At 44.6% G+C, this 13606-nt stretch overlaps 1 protein-coding gene across 4 annotated transcripts; it reads left to right on the plus strand.

The window, feature by feature from the left end:
- Positions 1-4787: 4787 nt before the first annotated feature.
- On the plus strand, positions 4788-12901 carry LOC139578808 (protein arginine N-methyltransferase 1-like). Of its 4 annotated transcripts, none has more exons than XM_071406843.1 (10): positions 4788-4917; positions 6016-6102; positions 8381-8536; positions 8901-8964; positions 9085-9227; positions 9790-9901; positions 10515-10630; positions 10823-10973; positions 11156-11277; positions 11518-12901. In XM_071406843.1, the coding sequence occupies exons 1-10, from the start codon at positions 4891-4893 to the stop codon at positions 11599-11601; spliced, it is 1062 nt and encodes a 353-aa protein (XP_071262944.1). In that variant the 5' UTR covers positions 4788-4890; the 3' UTR covers positions 11602-12901. The 4 variants fall into 4 exon arrangements, with proteins under 4 accessions (XP_071262944.1, XP_071262946.1, XP_071262943.1 ...); XM_071406845.1 differs by having other exon boundaries at positions 4789-4917; positions 9790-9877; XM_071406842.1 differs by having other exon boundaries at positions 4814-4917; positions 6007-6102.
- The last annotated feature ends 705 nt before the right edge of the window (positions 12902-13606 follow it).

Genomic DNA, 13606 nt, shown 5'->3' on the forward strand with positions numbered 1-13606 from the left:
GATTATCTATTTTTGTGAGTGGTATCGACCTCTGAGTAAGGTGGTGGTCAATATTTTCCATCTTTCAGACGAGACCTCCAAATTAAAATCTGTTCTGACTCTTTTAGGGCCAGTTTTCCAGAGCATTGCTGGACTTGAAAGCCCTTGACACCCCTGATACCATATTTGCTTAAGTGTCCCTAGCTTGTTGGCTCCACTGCAACGCTTTCCTGTTCAAATAAAGGTGCATAAAAACATCTGCAATTGCAAGTGGGGTTCCCGAGTGGCGCAGCGGTCTAAAGCATTGCCTCTCAGTGCTTGAGGCGTCACTACAGACCCTTGTTAGATTCCAGGCTGTATCACAAATGGCCGTGATTGGGAGTCCCATAGAGCGGCACATACTTGGCCAGGTATCGTCTGGGTTAGAGTTTGGCTGGGGTAGGCCGTCATTGTAAATAAGAATTTGTTCTTAAGTATCTTGCCTAGTTAAATAAATAAATAAAAATTGCCATTGTAATATTCACTGCTGGGATAAAGCCTACAGCCTTGGTATATCCCACAAGCTCTTAGTATACTTAGTCATATAGTTAGTTATTGATGAGCACTACTTACATTTTGTTTGTTTGATAGATTGCGCTAAGATCTTATTCCAATAATCTTTCCTTAGTCAGAAGTGCAGCAGTTTTAGCCAACCGCAATCATAGCTGGCAGGGCATGCAAACCATTACAGACTACAAAGGGAAGCACAGCCAAGAGCTTCCCAGTGACACGAGCCTACCGGACAAGCTAAACTACTTCTATGCTCACTTCGAGGCAAATAACACTGAAACATGCATGAGAGCACCAGCTGTACCGGAAGACTGTGTGATCTCGGTCTCTGCAGCCGATGTGAGTAAGACCTTTAGACAGGTCAACATTCACAAGGCCGCAGGGCCAGACGGATTACCAGGACGTGTACTGCGAGCATGCGCTGACCAACTAGCAAGTGTCTTCACTGACATTTTCAACCTCTGCTTGTCCGAGTCTGTAATACCAACATGTTTTAAGCAGACCACCATAGTGCCTGTGCCCAAGAACGCTAAGGTAACCTGCTTAAATGACTCCCGACCCGTAGCACTCACGTCTGTAGCCATGAAGTGCTTTGAAAGGCTGGTCATGGCTCACATCAACACCATCATCCCAGAAACCCTAAACCCACTCCAATTTGCATCCGGCCCAACAGATCCACAGATGATGTAATCTCTATTGCACTCCGCACTGCCCTTTCCCACCTGGACAAAAGGAACATCTATGTGAGAATGCTATTCATTGACTACAGCTCAGCGTTCAACACCATAGTACCCTCAAAGCTCATCAATTTTTATTTTTTATTTTTTTTATTTAACCTTTATTTAACCAGGTGGGCAAATTGAGAACACGTTCTCATTTACAATTGCGACCTGGCCAAGATAAAGCAAAGCAGTTCGACACATACAACAACACATAGTTACACATGGAGTAAGACAAACATATAGTCAATAATACAGTGAGAAAAATAAGTCTATATACAATGAGAGCAAGTGAGGTGAGATAAGGGAGGTGAAGGCAAACAAATATATGTATAAATAAATAAAAATATAAAAAGGCCATGGAGGCGAAGTGAATACAACACAGCAAGTAAAATAAAAACTAAAAAACACTGGAATGGTTGGTTTGCAGTGGAAGAAAGTGCAAAGTAGAGACAGAGATGATGGGGTGCAAAGGAGCAAAATAAATTAATAAATAAATACAGTAGGTAAAGAGGTAGTTGTTTGGGCTAAATTGTAGATGGGTTATGTACAGGTGCAGTAATCTATGAGCTGCTCTGACAGCTGGTGCTTAAAGCTAGTGAGGGAGATAATTGTTTCCAGTTTCAGAGATTTTTGTAGTTCGTTCCAGTCATTGGCAGCAGAGAACTGGAAGGAGAGGCGTCCAAAGGAAGAATTGGTTTTGGGGGTGACTAGAGAGATATACCTGCTGGAGCGCGTGCTACAGGTAGGTGCTGCTATGGTGACCAGCGAGCTGAGATAAGGGGGGACTTTACCTAGCAGGGTCTTGTAGATGACCTGGAACCAGTGGGTTTGGCGACGAGTATGAAGCGAGGGCCAGCCAACGAGAGTGTACAGGTCGCAGTGGTGGGTAGTATATGGGGCTTTGGTGACAAAACGGATGGCACTGTGATAGACTGCATCCAATTTATTGAGTAGGGTTTTGGAGGCTATTTTGTAAATGACATCACCGAAGTCGAGGATTGGTAGGATGGTCAGTTTTACAAGGGTATGTTTGGCAGCATGAGTAAAGGATGCTTTGTTGCGGAATAGGAAGCCAATTCTAGATTTGACTTTGGATTGGAGATGTTTGATGTGAGTCTGGAAGGAGAGTTTACAGTCTAACCAGACACCTAGGTATTTGTAGTTGTCCACATATTCTAAGTCAGAGCCGTCCAAAGTAGTGATGTTGGACAGGCGGGCAGGAGCAGGCAGCGATCGGTTGAAGAGCATGCATTTAGTTTTACTTGTATTTAAGAGCAGTTGGAGGCCACGGAAGGAGAGTTGTATGGCATTGAAGCTCGCCTGGAGGGTTGTTAACACAGTGTCAAAAGAAGGGCCAGAAGTATACAGAATAGTGTCGTCTGCGTAGAGGTGGATCAGAGAATCACCAGCAGCAAGAGCGACATCATTGATGTATACAGAGAAGAGAGTCGGTCCAAGAATTGAACCCTGTGGCACCCCCATAGAGACTGCCAGAGGCCCGGACAACAGACCCTCCGATTTGACACACTGAACTCGATCAGAGAAGTAGTTGGTGAACCAGGCGAGGCAATCATTAGAGAAACCAAGGCTGTCGAGTCTGCCGATGAGGATGTGGTGATTGACAGAGTCAAAAGCCTTGGCCAGGTCAATGAATACGGCTGCACAGTATTGTTTCCTATCGATGGCGGTTACGATATCGTTTATGACCTTGAGTGTGGCTGAGGTGCACCCATGACCAGCTCTGAAACCAGATTGCATAGCGGAGAAGGTGTGGTGGGATTCGAAATGGTCGGTAATCTGTTTGTTGACTTGGCTTTCGAAGACCTTAGAAAGGCAGGGTAGGATAGATATAGGTCTGTAGCAGTTAGGGTCAAGAGTGTCCCCCCCTTTGAAGAGGGGGATAACCGCAGCTGCTTTCCAATCTTTGGGGATCTCAGACGACACGAAAGAGAGGTTGAAGAGGCTAGTAATAGGGGTGGCAACAATTTCAGCAGATAGTTTTAGAAAGAAAGGGTCCAGATTATCTAGCCCGGCTGATTTGTAAGGGTCCAGATTTTGCAGCTCATTTAGAACATCAGCTGACTGTATTTGGGAGAAAGAGAAATGGGGAAGGCTTGGGCGAGTAGCAGAGGGGAGGGCAGTGCTGTTGTCCGGGGTAGGGTTAGCCAGGTGGAAAGCATGGCCAGCCGTAGAAAAATGCTTATTGAAATTCTCAATTATAGTGGATTTGTCGGTGGTGACAGTGTTTCCTATCTTCAGAGCGGTTGGAAGCTGGGAGGAGGTGTTCTTATTCTCCATGGACTTTACGGTGTCCCAGAACTTTTTTGAATTTGTGTTGCAGGAAGCAAATTTCTGCTTGAAAAAGCTAGCCTTGGCTGTTCTAACTGCCTGTGTATAATGGTTTCTGGCTTCCCTGAAAAGTTGCATATCACGGGGGCTGTTCGATGCTAATGCAGAACGCCATAGGATGTTTTTCTGTTGGTTAAGGGCAGTCAGGTCAGGAGAGAACCAAGGGCTATATCTGTTCCTGGTTCTAAATTTCTTGAATGGGGCATGCTTATTCAAATAAGCAATAAGCTAAGGACCCTGGGACTAAACACCTCCCTCTGCAACTGGATCCTGGACTTCCTGACGGGCCGCCCCCAGGTGGTAAGGGTAGGTAACAACACATCCGCCACGCTGATCCTCAACACAGGGGCCCCTCAGGGGTGCATGCTCAGCCCCCTCCTGTACTCCCTGTTCACTCATGACTGCACGGCCAGGCACGACTCCAACACCATCATTAAAGTTGACGATGACACAACAGTGGTAGACCTCGTCACCGACAACAACGAGACAGCCTATAGGGAGGAGGTCAGAGACCTGACCGCGTGGCGCCAGGACAACAACCTCTCCCTCAACGGGATCAAGACAAAGGAGATGATTGTGGACTACAGAAAAAAGAGGACCAAGCACGCCCCCATTCTCATCAGCAGGGCTGCAGTGGAGCAGGTTGACTCCAGCCACCCTAGTCATAGACTGTTCTCGCTGCTACCACATGGCAAACGGTACCGGAGCGCCAAGTCTAGGTCCAATAGGCTTTTAAACAACTTCTACCCCAAGCCATAAGACTCCTGAACATCTAGTCAAATGGCTACCCAGACTATTCACATTGCACCCCCCCCCCCCCTTCTCCATATCACTGCCACTCTCTGTTGTCATCTATGCATAGTCACTTTAATTAACTCTACCTACATGTACATACTGCCTCAACTAACAGACTCTGTACCAGCACCCCCCTGTATATATTGTTATTTTTTTTACTGCTCCTCTTTAAATACTGTTACTTTTATCTCTTATTCTTATCCGTATTTTTTTAAACTGCACTGTAGGTTAGGGGCTTGTAAGTAAGCATTTCATTGTAAGGTCTACCTACACCTGTTGTCTTCGCCGCATGTGACTAATACAATTTGATTTGATTTGATTCGAGGTGAAATTGTGAACCAATGAGAAATCTTTATGCAAAACTGTGGCTGTCGTTTGGGAGGTGCCTGCAACACGGATCCAATTACGATCTGTATTTTGCGTCAAAGGGTGGGGGCTCAAAGCTGTGCGTTTTAATACTACTATGAGTCTGCGTCCATGACCACACGGAATTGAAATGGCGGAGACAACAGATAGAATGGAGGTAAGCGCAACGGTGTGGTCGAATACATTTTAAACATCATATTTGTTTCTGTAGGTTAAAATCTAAGTATTTTCACTAAGCTAAAGTAACTATATGTCCAATGGCACTGTAGGCCTCGGAGCCTGCTAGTTGGCTAGTTCAGAGAACACACGCACTTCACTATCAAAGCATCCATTTTAGCCAGGCACCATATAACGTATACTGCAAGGCTCATTCATTTGTCGCCACGTTTGCTAGTACAGCAAACTCTTACTATGTATACGCGGTTGTCATGTAATTATAGTTTCTGAATTATTAATGCAATTGGGAAATTGAATACTAATGACAGAAGTATATGTTGTGATATAATCATTATCAAGCCATCGCTAGCTCGTGTTTCGGGTAGAGCCCGCATGGGTGCCAGGTTAGTAATGCTAACTAGCATTTCACAAGGCACATCTGGCACTTTGCTGGCATTTGATTTATGTAGCCCAAGTTCCGTTTTAATCCAATTACGTGTCGATAACTAAATAAATGTAATAATTGTTAGACATTGGTTTTAGCTCTAAATTGTGCTACTTTCGTTAACCTAACCGGCAGCCCGGGAGGATTTAGACGCCACTGTTTTAGCTAGGTAACTTTGTGGCCAGCCAATTCCTTGAATAAGGCATGGCCCATTTAATTAGGGGAGCTCGCAAGTAACGTTCTTATGTTCAGCGCGCTCCATTCGGTTACCAAATCGTTTTCTACGTTTATTTGCTGGCCCAACTTTACGTCTGTCAGTGAAGGCCTAAATCACCATGTGCTTTCTCTCCCTTTGTGCTCGGAGAAAAGGAGAGCTTCATGCACTACACTGAACTTGGGCACAACTACGTGAATTTAACACCGCACACCCGTACTCCCAAATGTAACTAAATATTTGGAAGAGTTGTCCTATGAACATTAAATGTTACACGTTTTGAGCAACTTAAAGAACTGAACACAATTCACATCTCGAATTATTTTATCAGCTTATTTTGCCTGGCTATAACTGGTTTGGATGGAGAACCTTCATACATGTTCATTGTTGCCAGTCTGGTGCTGGTTGTGACTGTTATCTCTTTTGGTGAGATTTCTCAGGGGGAGAGCTCGGCCAAGCCAGCAGCAGAAGACATGACTTCTAAGGACTATTACTTTGACTCATACGCCCACTTCGGTATCCATGAGGTAGGTATATTTGAAAAATTGTGCTTGTCATACATTTACAGTTGAAGTCAGAAGTTTACATACACTAAGGTTGGAGTCATTAACTCGTTTTTCAACCACTCCACACATTTCTTGTTAACCACAAGTCGGTTAGGACATCTACTTTGTGCATGACACAACTGTTTACAGACAGATTATTTCACTTACAATTCACTGTATCACAATTCAAGTGGGTCAGAAGTTTACATAAACTAAGTTGACTGCCTTTAAACAGCGTGGAAAATTCCAGAAAATTATGTCATGGCTTTAGAAGCTTCTGATAGGCTAATTGACGTCAATTAGAGTACCTGTGGATGTATTTCAAGGCCTACCTTCAAACTCTGCCACTTTTCTTGACATTATGAGAAAATCAAAAGAAATCAGCCAAGACCTACAAGTCTGGTTCATCCTTGGGAGCAATTTCCAAACGCCTGAAGGTACCACGTTCATCTGTACAAACAATATTATGCAAGTATAAATACCATGGGACCACGCAGCTGTCATACCGCTCAGGAAGGAGACGTGTTCTGTCTCCTAGAGATGAATGTACTTTGGTGTGAAAAGTGCAAATCAATCCCAGAACAACAGCAAATGACGTTGTGACGATGCTGGAGGAAACGGGTACAAAAGTATCTATATCCAGAGTAAAACAAGGCCTATATCGACATAACCTGAAAGGTCGCTCAGCAAGGAAGAAGCCACTGCTCCAAAACCGCCATGAAAAAGTCAGAATAGGGTTTGCAACTGCACATGGGGACAAAGATCGTACTTTTTGGAGAAATGTCCTCTGGTCTGATGAGACAAAATAGAAATGTTTGGCCATAATGACCATCGTTATGTTTGGAGGAAAAAGGGGGAGCCTTGCAAGCCGAGGAACACCATCTCAACCGTGAAGCACGGGGGTGGCAGCATCATGTGGGGCTGCTTTGCTGCAGGAGGGACTGGTGCACTTCACAAAGTAGATGGCACCATGGGGGAGGAAATTATGTGAATATATTGAAGCAACATCTCAAGACATCAGTCAGGAAGTTATAGCTATGTTGCAAATGGGTCTTCCCAATGGATAATGACCCCAAGCATACTTCCAAAGTTGTAGCAAAATGGCTTGAGGACAACAGTCCATGTATTGGAGGGGCCATCACAATGCCCTGACCTCGATCCTATAGAAGATTTGTCAGCAGAACTGAAAAAGCGTGTGAGCAAGGAGGCCTACAAACCTGACTCAGTTACACCAGCTCTGTTTTTTATTTTACCGTTATTTTACCAGGTAAGTTGACTGAGAACACGTTCTCATTTGCAGCAACGACCTGGGGGATGAATGAGCCAATTGTAAACTGGGGATTATTAGGTGACCGTGATGGTTGAGGGCCAGATTGGGAATTTAGCCAGGACACCGGGGTTAACACCCCTACTCTTACGATAAGTGCCATGGGATCTTTAATGACCTCAGAGAGTCAGGACACCCGTTTAACGTCCCATCCGAAAGACGGCACCCTACACAGAGCAGTGTCCCCAATCACTGCCCTGGGGCATTGGGATCTTTGTTTAGACCAGAGGAAAGAGTGCCTCCTACTGGCCCTCCAACACCACTTCCAGCAGCACCTGGTCTCCCATCCAGGGACTGACCAGGACCAACCCTGCTTAGCTTCAGAAGCAAGCCAGCAGTGGTATGCAGGGTGGTATGCTGCTGGCATACCAGGAGGAATCTGTCAGGAGGAATGGGCCAAAATTCACCCAACCTATTTTGGGAAGCTTGTGGAAGGCTACCTGACACGTTTGACCCAAGTTAAACAATTTAAAGGCACTGTTACCAAATACTAATTGAGTTTTTGTAAACTTCTAACCCACTGGAAATGTGATGAAAGATATATAAAAGCTATTCTGACATTTCACGTTCTTAAAATGAGGTGGTGATCCTAACTGACCTAAAACAGGGATTTTTTTTACTAGGATTGAATGTCAGGAATTGTGAAACTGAGTTTAAATGTATTTGACTAAGTTGTATTTAAACTGCTGTCTTCAAATGTTTATTTGGTGAGAATTGGTGCCACAACAAATGGTTGAAATGTGGAGACTCCTGTCACAGTGCTTTATACTGAATTGTGGTCAGCACATCTGTGCCAAAATACAATGGGGCTAATAATAGAGGCTTCGATGGTTTGTACATTGTCAAATGTTCAGTCATGTATACATCCCAGTTGGAGTGACTCAACTAGGTAAGTGTTGCCTTAACTAATGTTCCTCGTGTCCTGCTCTGTAGGAGATGCTGAAAGATGAGGTGCGCACCCTGACCTACCGGAACTCAATGTTGCACAACAAGCACCTGTTCAAGGACAAGGTGGTGTTGGATGTGGGCAGTGGGACTGGCATCCTCTGCATGTTTGCAGCCAAAGCTGGAGCCAAGAAGGTCATAGGTGTAAGTACCCCCACCTTGTTTGCATATGGAGAAGAGACTCAAACATACACAACTCATTTACTGCCATGCACTGTCAATAGTCTGTAGTACGTTTATAACTTGTGATACAGCTTCACCATTCTATATGCGACATTCCCCATTGTCGTACCATATTGTGTAAGGCACACCTGTTCTTAATCTGGCACAGATGTGACTGCTTTGCATCAAGACCTGTTTTATTTGCTTAATCATAATGAACATAGAAAGCCCATGAATTGCCAGTGGACTTCAATTCCCTTGATGGGTGCACTAAAGGATACCATGGTTCTTGTTAGTTGTCATTACCCAAAGGCCTGCTGTCTAACCCTCGCTTCTGTGTTTTCAGATTGAGTGCAGCAGTATTTCTGACTATGCCGTGAAGATCGTCAAGGCCAACAAAATGGACCACAGTAAGTCAGTACTTTTCCCCTGCCACTTCAGTTTTAGGTCACCCCTATCTTTCACAATGCTTCAACCTGGCTTGAAACAATGTTGTGGCTATTTAGTTGTAACTCATCCTTCTCCTTCAGTTGTGACCATCATCAAGGGGAAGGTGGAGGAGGTGGACCTTCCTGTAGAGGGAGTGGACATCATCATCTCAGAGTGGATGGGCTACTGCCTCTTCTATGAGTCCATGCTCAACACTGTCATCTACGCCAGGGACAAGTGGCTGGTATGTTCCTGTCTGTATATTTAATTAGTACATTATGGAATAGACTTAAATGCTTGTTTGAGTGTCTTAATTGCCATCTTTCCCTATACTGGAATTTTCAGGTACAAGTGGCATGTGTTAAACTCTGTTTGACGGTATACCAATTCTTTTAGGAGATTCAGTTCCTGGCTTGCTGTGGAATTGCCCATAAAGTAAAACTCATTCCAGTGGATCTCGCCAGTGCCATGCTAGGGTGATTTATTGGGAACATTTCAGCTATAGCACTGGTTTAAACTCAACTGTTGTCCATACCATGGATAAGTGTGTCCTGTAACAATATTCAGTCTGATCAAATTATGCATTTGTGAAGTGTTTTAGATTATTGTTAGACTTTGTCTGGAGTTGGCTTCCCTCTTTTGGAGGCTCAACGCCCCTTGCAGACTGATGCATGCACACCACCAGCAGTCATTGTGCCATGATTCCACACAGCTGCAACTAAACGTCAGGCCTCTGAATAGCCTGCTAATCTGTCATTCCTAAGTGTATTAACCTGCCATGTTCTTTTTCCCTTTCTGTCTCCCAGAAACCAGAGGGCCTGATTTTCCCAGACAGGGCTACCCTGTACGTCACAGCCATTGAGGACAGGCAGTACAAGGACTACAAAATCCACTGTGAGAATTCCTCTAAATTTTGGGGTAATGTAGTTGGTGTGATTTGGCCAGCGTTGTATCCATGTTTTTGGTTGGAGATGAGCTAGTCAGGGGACTTGAGTGTCAGATTGGATTGTGTGGTCAAGGACTGTCATGGCCCTTATTGAACAGATTCAGCTAACTCTTAAGCTTGAGTGTCATTGGAGCCAAAAGCTACTTTTAATGACTGTCATCAGCAATTTGGGAAATAACATTTACTTGTACTGTGCTTGTATTAAGATCACTTTATTTGTCAATTGCACGCAAGGTCACAAATTTAACTCACCTTTAACCTAACCCCTCCGAAAGATATGTTTTGGAGATGTGCGGCGGGATGCCGCACTGGGGGCCGGGGAGTTAAGTGCCTTGTGCAATGGTGTCTGATTTGATACTAGCTATCCTTACTGCTAGGCTACCTGCCACCCCTGTAATAGTTAGCCATAATGCTGATCTAGCTAGCTAACTAGTCTGGACTTTGAAGTGTGCATTTCTAGACCTAGCAAAGCTTTCATTTTACTTCAAAGAACAATGCCTGGATGACAATTTAATATTAAGTTACTTTCTAAACTAGCCGTCTGCCCAGTTGTGGTGGTAAACCCCTATTTCTTCTCTGTAACAGGGTGGGAGAACGTGTACGGCTTCGATATGTCCTGCATCAAGGAGGTGGCCATCAAGGAGCCCCTAGTGGATGTGGTGGACCCCAAACAGCTGGTCAGCAGCGCCTGCCTCATCAAGGTGAGTCAATCACACTCAGAAGCCTCCCCAATAGTTCTGTGACCCCCCCCCCTCCCAACTTGGAATCTGGTTACTTGACTGATGCTACTGTGACATTTTGTATCGGCACCATATCTCCAGTTCTTCCCACCAGTTCAAACAGAGGATTTTGCCTTGTCATCTGAGTCTCCCCCCTCTCTACATTGTCCCCAGGAGGTGGACATCTACACGGTGAAGATCGACGACCTGTCCTTCACCTCGCCATTCTGCCTGCAGGTGAAGAGGAATGATTACATTCACGCCCTCGTCACCTACTTCAACATCGAGTTCACGCGCTGTCACAAGAGGACGGGCTTCTCCACCAGTGAGTCTTTAGGGCCCCCCGTAAACCGCCTGCACTACAATAATAGATTTGTTCACCGAATCCTCATAAATTAAGTCTATGGTAAATGACAGCACTTATACGTTTGACTCTTTTTTTAAGGGCTATATTTTTTTCTGTTACGTGAAGTCATATTAGACTTGTCCCGTTTCTCCTCTCCTCAGGTCCAGAGTCCCCCTACACCCACTGGAAGCAGACTGTATTCTACCTTGACGACTACCTGACTGTGAAGACTGGAGAGGAGATTTTCGGCAACATCAACATGAAGCCCAATGTCAAAAACAATGTAAGAAAGAGGAAAAACCTTACAGTCTTAAGTTTGTTGGGATACCTTTTAGTCTCCAAGCCCACCCTTATTTTACCTTCCGTTGGTTTGACTGTCTTGTAAGGCTGGGTGTTTACCCTTTTCCTGGGTATAATTTTCCAAACCTAGAAATGATTAATCTTCTGTTCTGTGGTTTAAAGCTGGGAGTTTATCCAGTGTCCACTCTTTTAACCTGTTTCTGTATGTCTGTTTCGCTTACAGAGAGACCTCGACTTCACAGTTGACATAGACTTCAAGGGTCAGCTCTGTGAGGTGTCCAAGACCTCAGAGTACAGAATGCGTTAGGTGCCCCCTTTTCCCACACCTCGTGTGTTTTGTGAAAGGGGGAGTGCTGAAGGAAGAGCAGCGGTCAGTGTGTGTCTGTATGATCACTTAATTCTCATCCTCCAAAACTAGTACTCTTAAGCAATGTTTGAAATATTATGTTTTGCTTTCTTGTAACGTTTAATCAGATGTTCTGAGGTTTAAAACAACCAGTGGAAAGACATGGCCACTCATTGTGCAATAGTCATTGAAATGTTTTTTTTGTTTATTTTATTATACACACATGTGCTTATGTCTATGTTCAGCTCGTGATCTTAGCCTGTGCTTACACTCAAAGCGTGCACACACACACACACACACGCTGACCCCCTCACCTGCCTGTACATAGTGTTATTGTTCAGTCATTTTGGCCTCTCTTACAGTCCTGGATCTTGTTGGCTTGGCAGAACCCCCCCCCCCCCCCCCCATTTTCATAAGAAGTGCCTCCTGTGACTGGTTTCTGAACCCCCCCCCCCCCCCCGCGCCAGCCAATTAGATTGTCTAGTAGGGGGGGATGCAAGTCAGCCATTGGTGTATTAAAAAATTCAGATTGAGAGTAATTGGAGGAAATCCAATTACAATTGTAGCTGTGATATCATGACATGGAGCCTGCCTCAAGATGAGCTGAGTGGCCCCATGAATCATGTCTGATTGGGTAGCTCTGTGCTGATGACCTTGCACAAGACTGACCGTAAGCGGTTTGTTCTCATCCAGCAGGTGGGGGTGATGTAGTCTAACCATGAATCAGTTATAATTCCCCCCTCATTCAGATTGGTCTTTGCTGAACCTGTTCAAGCAATCAGAATTCATAAGAGCCCCCTAAGAAAAGCAAACAATGTTTTGATTAGAGGGGAGTTCAGCCCTGTGTACCTTAGTGCTAGACCTGGATGGCTGGTTTATTGGGACCACAGCAAAGTGTCCACTCTTCCCAGTGCAGGAGTAAACGAGATCCCTCTACCCTGTTGTCATCGCCTGGATTCCGTAGCATTGGTTTAGCCGCTCCCAGGGACCCTTGTCTGTCTGGTTTGCCCTCTAGCGCAAAGTGGAGCACTTAAATCTGAAATGTGTGCCAGTATAGCCAGACCGCCAGCCAGAAGGGGCAGATGTCTACCTCTGAGATTGGTTATCACCAGTTGGCTATGCAGGGTAGAGATGGGTCAGACCAGACTGTTTCATGTTATGTCTTTTTGGCCTTGCTGCTTCATGCGGCTTGAGTGCGGACCATCACACTTTTTAAATTTTTTATTTATCTTTTTCAAAAATAAAGTAAAACGGGAAAATATATTTTGTCTTTCTTTACACTTCTGTTCAGAATATTTAATGGTTCATGTCTTTATGGCAATTGGAATAGAGTTGGCTCTGAAGAAACCATTCATAAATAGAGGACACATGGCCAGTGTTGCTTAAACATGTCAGGGTTTGTGTACTCCCTTATTAATAAACTACTTGGCTTATCAGAGTCCATTTGTCATCAAAACAGTGGGGACTGTTTGAAAATAAATAGGGTTAGGTTTGTGTTAATGATATGCAACAGTCTTTTAAGCAGTGGATGTCTCGACAATCTGCTATACGAAACAAACTCAACAATTTCAAAGATTTTACTGAGTTACAGCTCAGAAGGAAATCAGTCAATTGAAATAAATGTTAGGCCTTAGTCTATGGATTTCACATGACTGGGCAGGGGTGCAACAATGGGTGGGCCTGGGAGTGCACAAACCAACCCACTAGCCAATCAGAATGAGCCCCCCCCCCCCCCCCCCCACACAAGCTTTATTACAGACGAATACTCCTCGGCAACCCCCCACCCCCAAACAACCACAATTCAATAATAACAAATGGTAAAACGAGTTTTGACTTTTGAACAATATACATACATCACATTTGGTCAGTAAATTCATAAAAGTGTGCAAGCGAACGAGCTGCGACGAGATAGGCCTATTCATTCAGCACTTTCAAAACTGAGACCGACAGATGTTCAGAAATTCAG

The sequence above is a fragment of the Salvelinus alpinus genome, chromosome 6 (genome assembly GCF_045679555.1).
Source record: "Salvelinus alpinus chromosome 6, SLU_Salpinus.1, whole genome shotgun sequence".
Lineage (NCBI taxonomy): Eukaryota > Metazoa > Chordata > Actinopteri > Salmoniformes > Salmonidae > Salvelinus > Salvelinus alpinus.

Bases quoted from the DNA above. Each gene is read 5' to 3' on its own strand.
- LOC139578808 (XM_071406842.1), top strand. From the start codon at position 4,891: ATGGCGGAGACAACAGATAGAATGGAG. The intron at 8,965-9,084 runs GTAAGTCAGTAC...CTTCTCCTTCAG, and splicing joins GGCCAACAAAATGGACCACA to TTGTGACCATCATCAAGGGG. The intron at 11,278-11,517 runs GTAAGAAAGAGG...TTTCGCTTACAG, and splicing joins AGCCCAATGTCAAAAACAAT to AGAGACCTCGACTTCACAGT.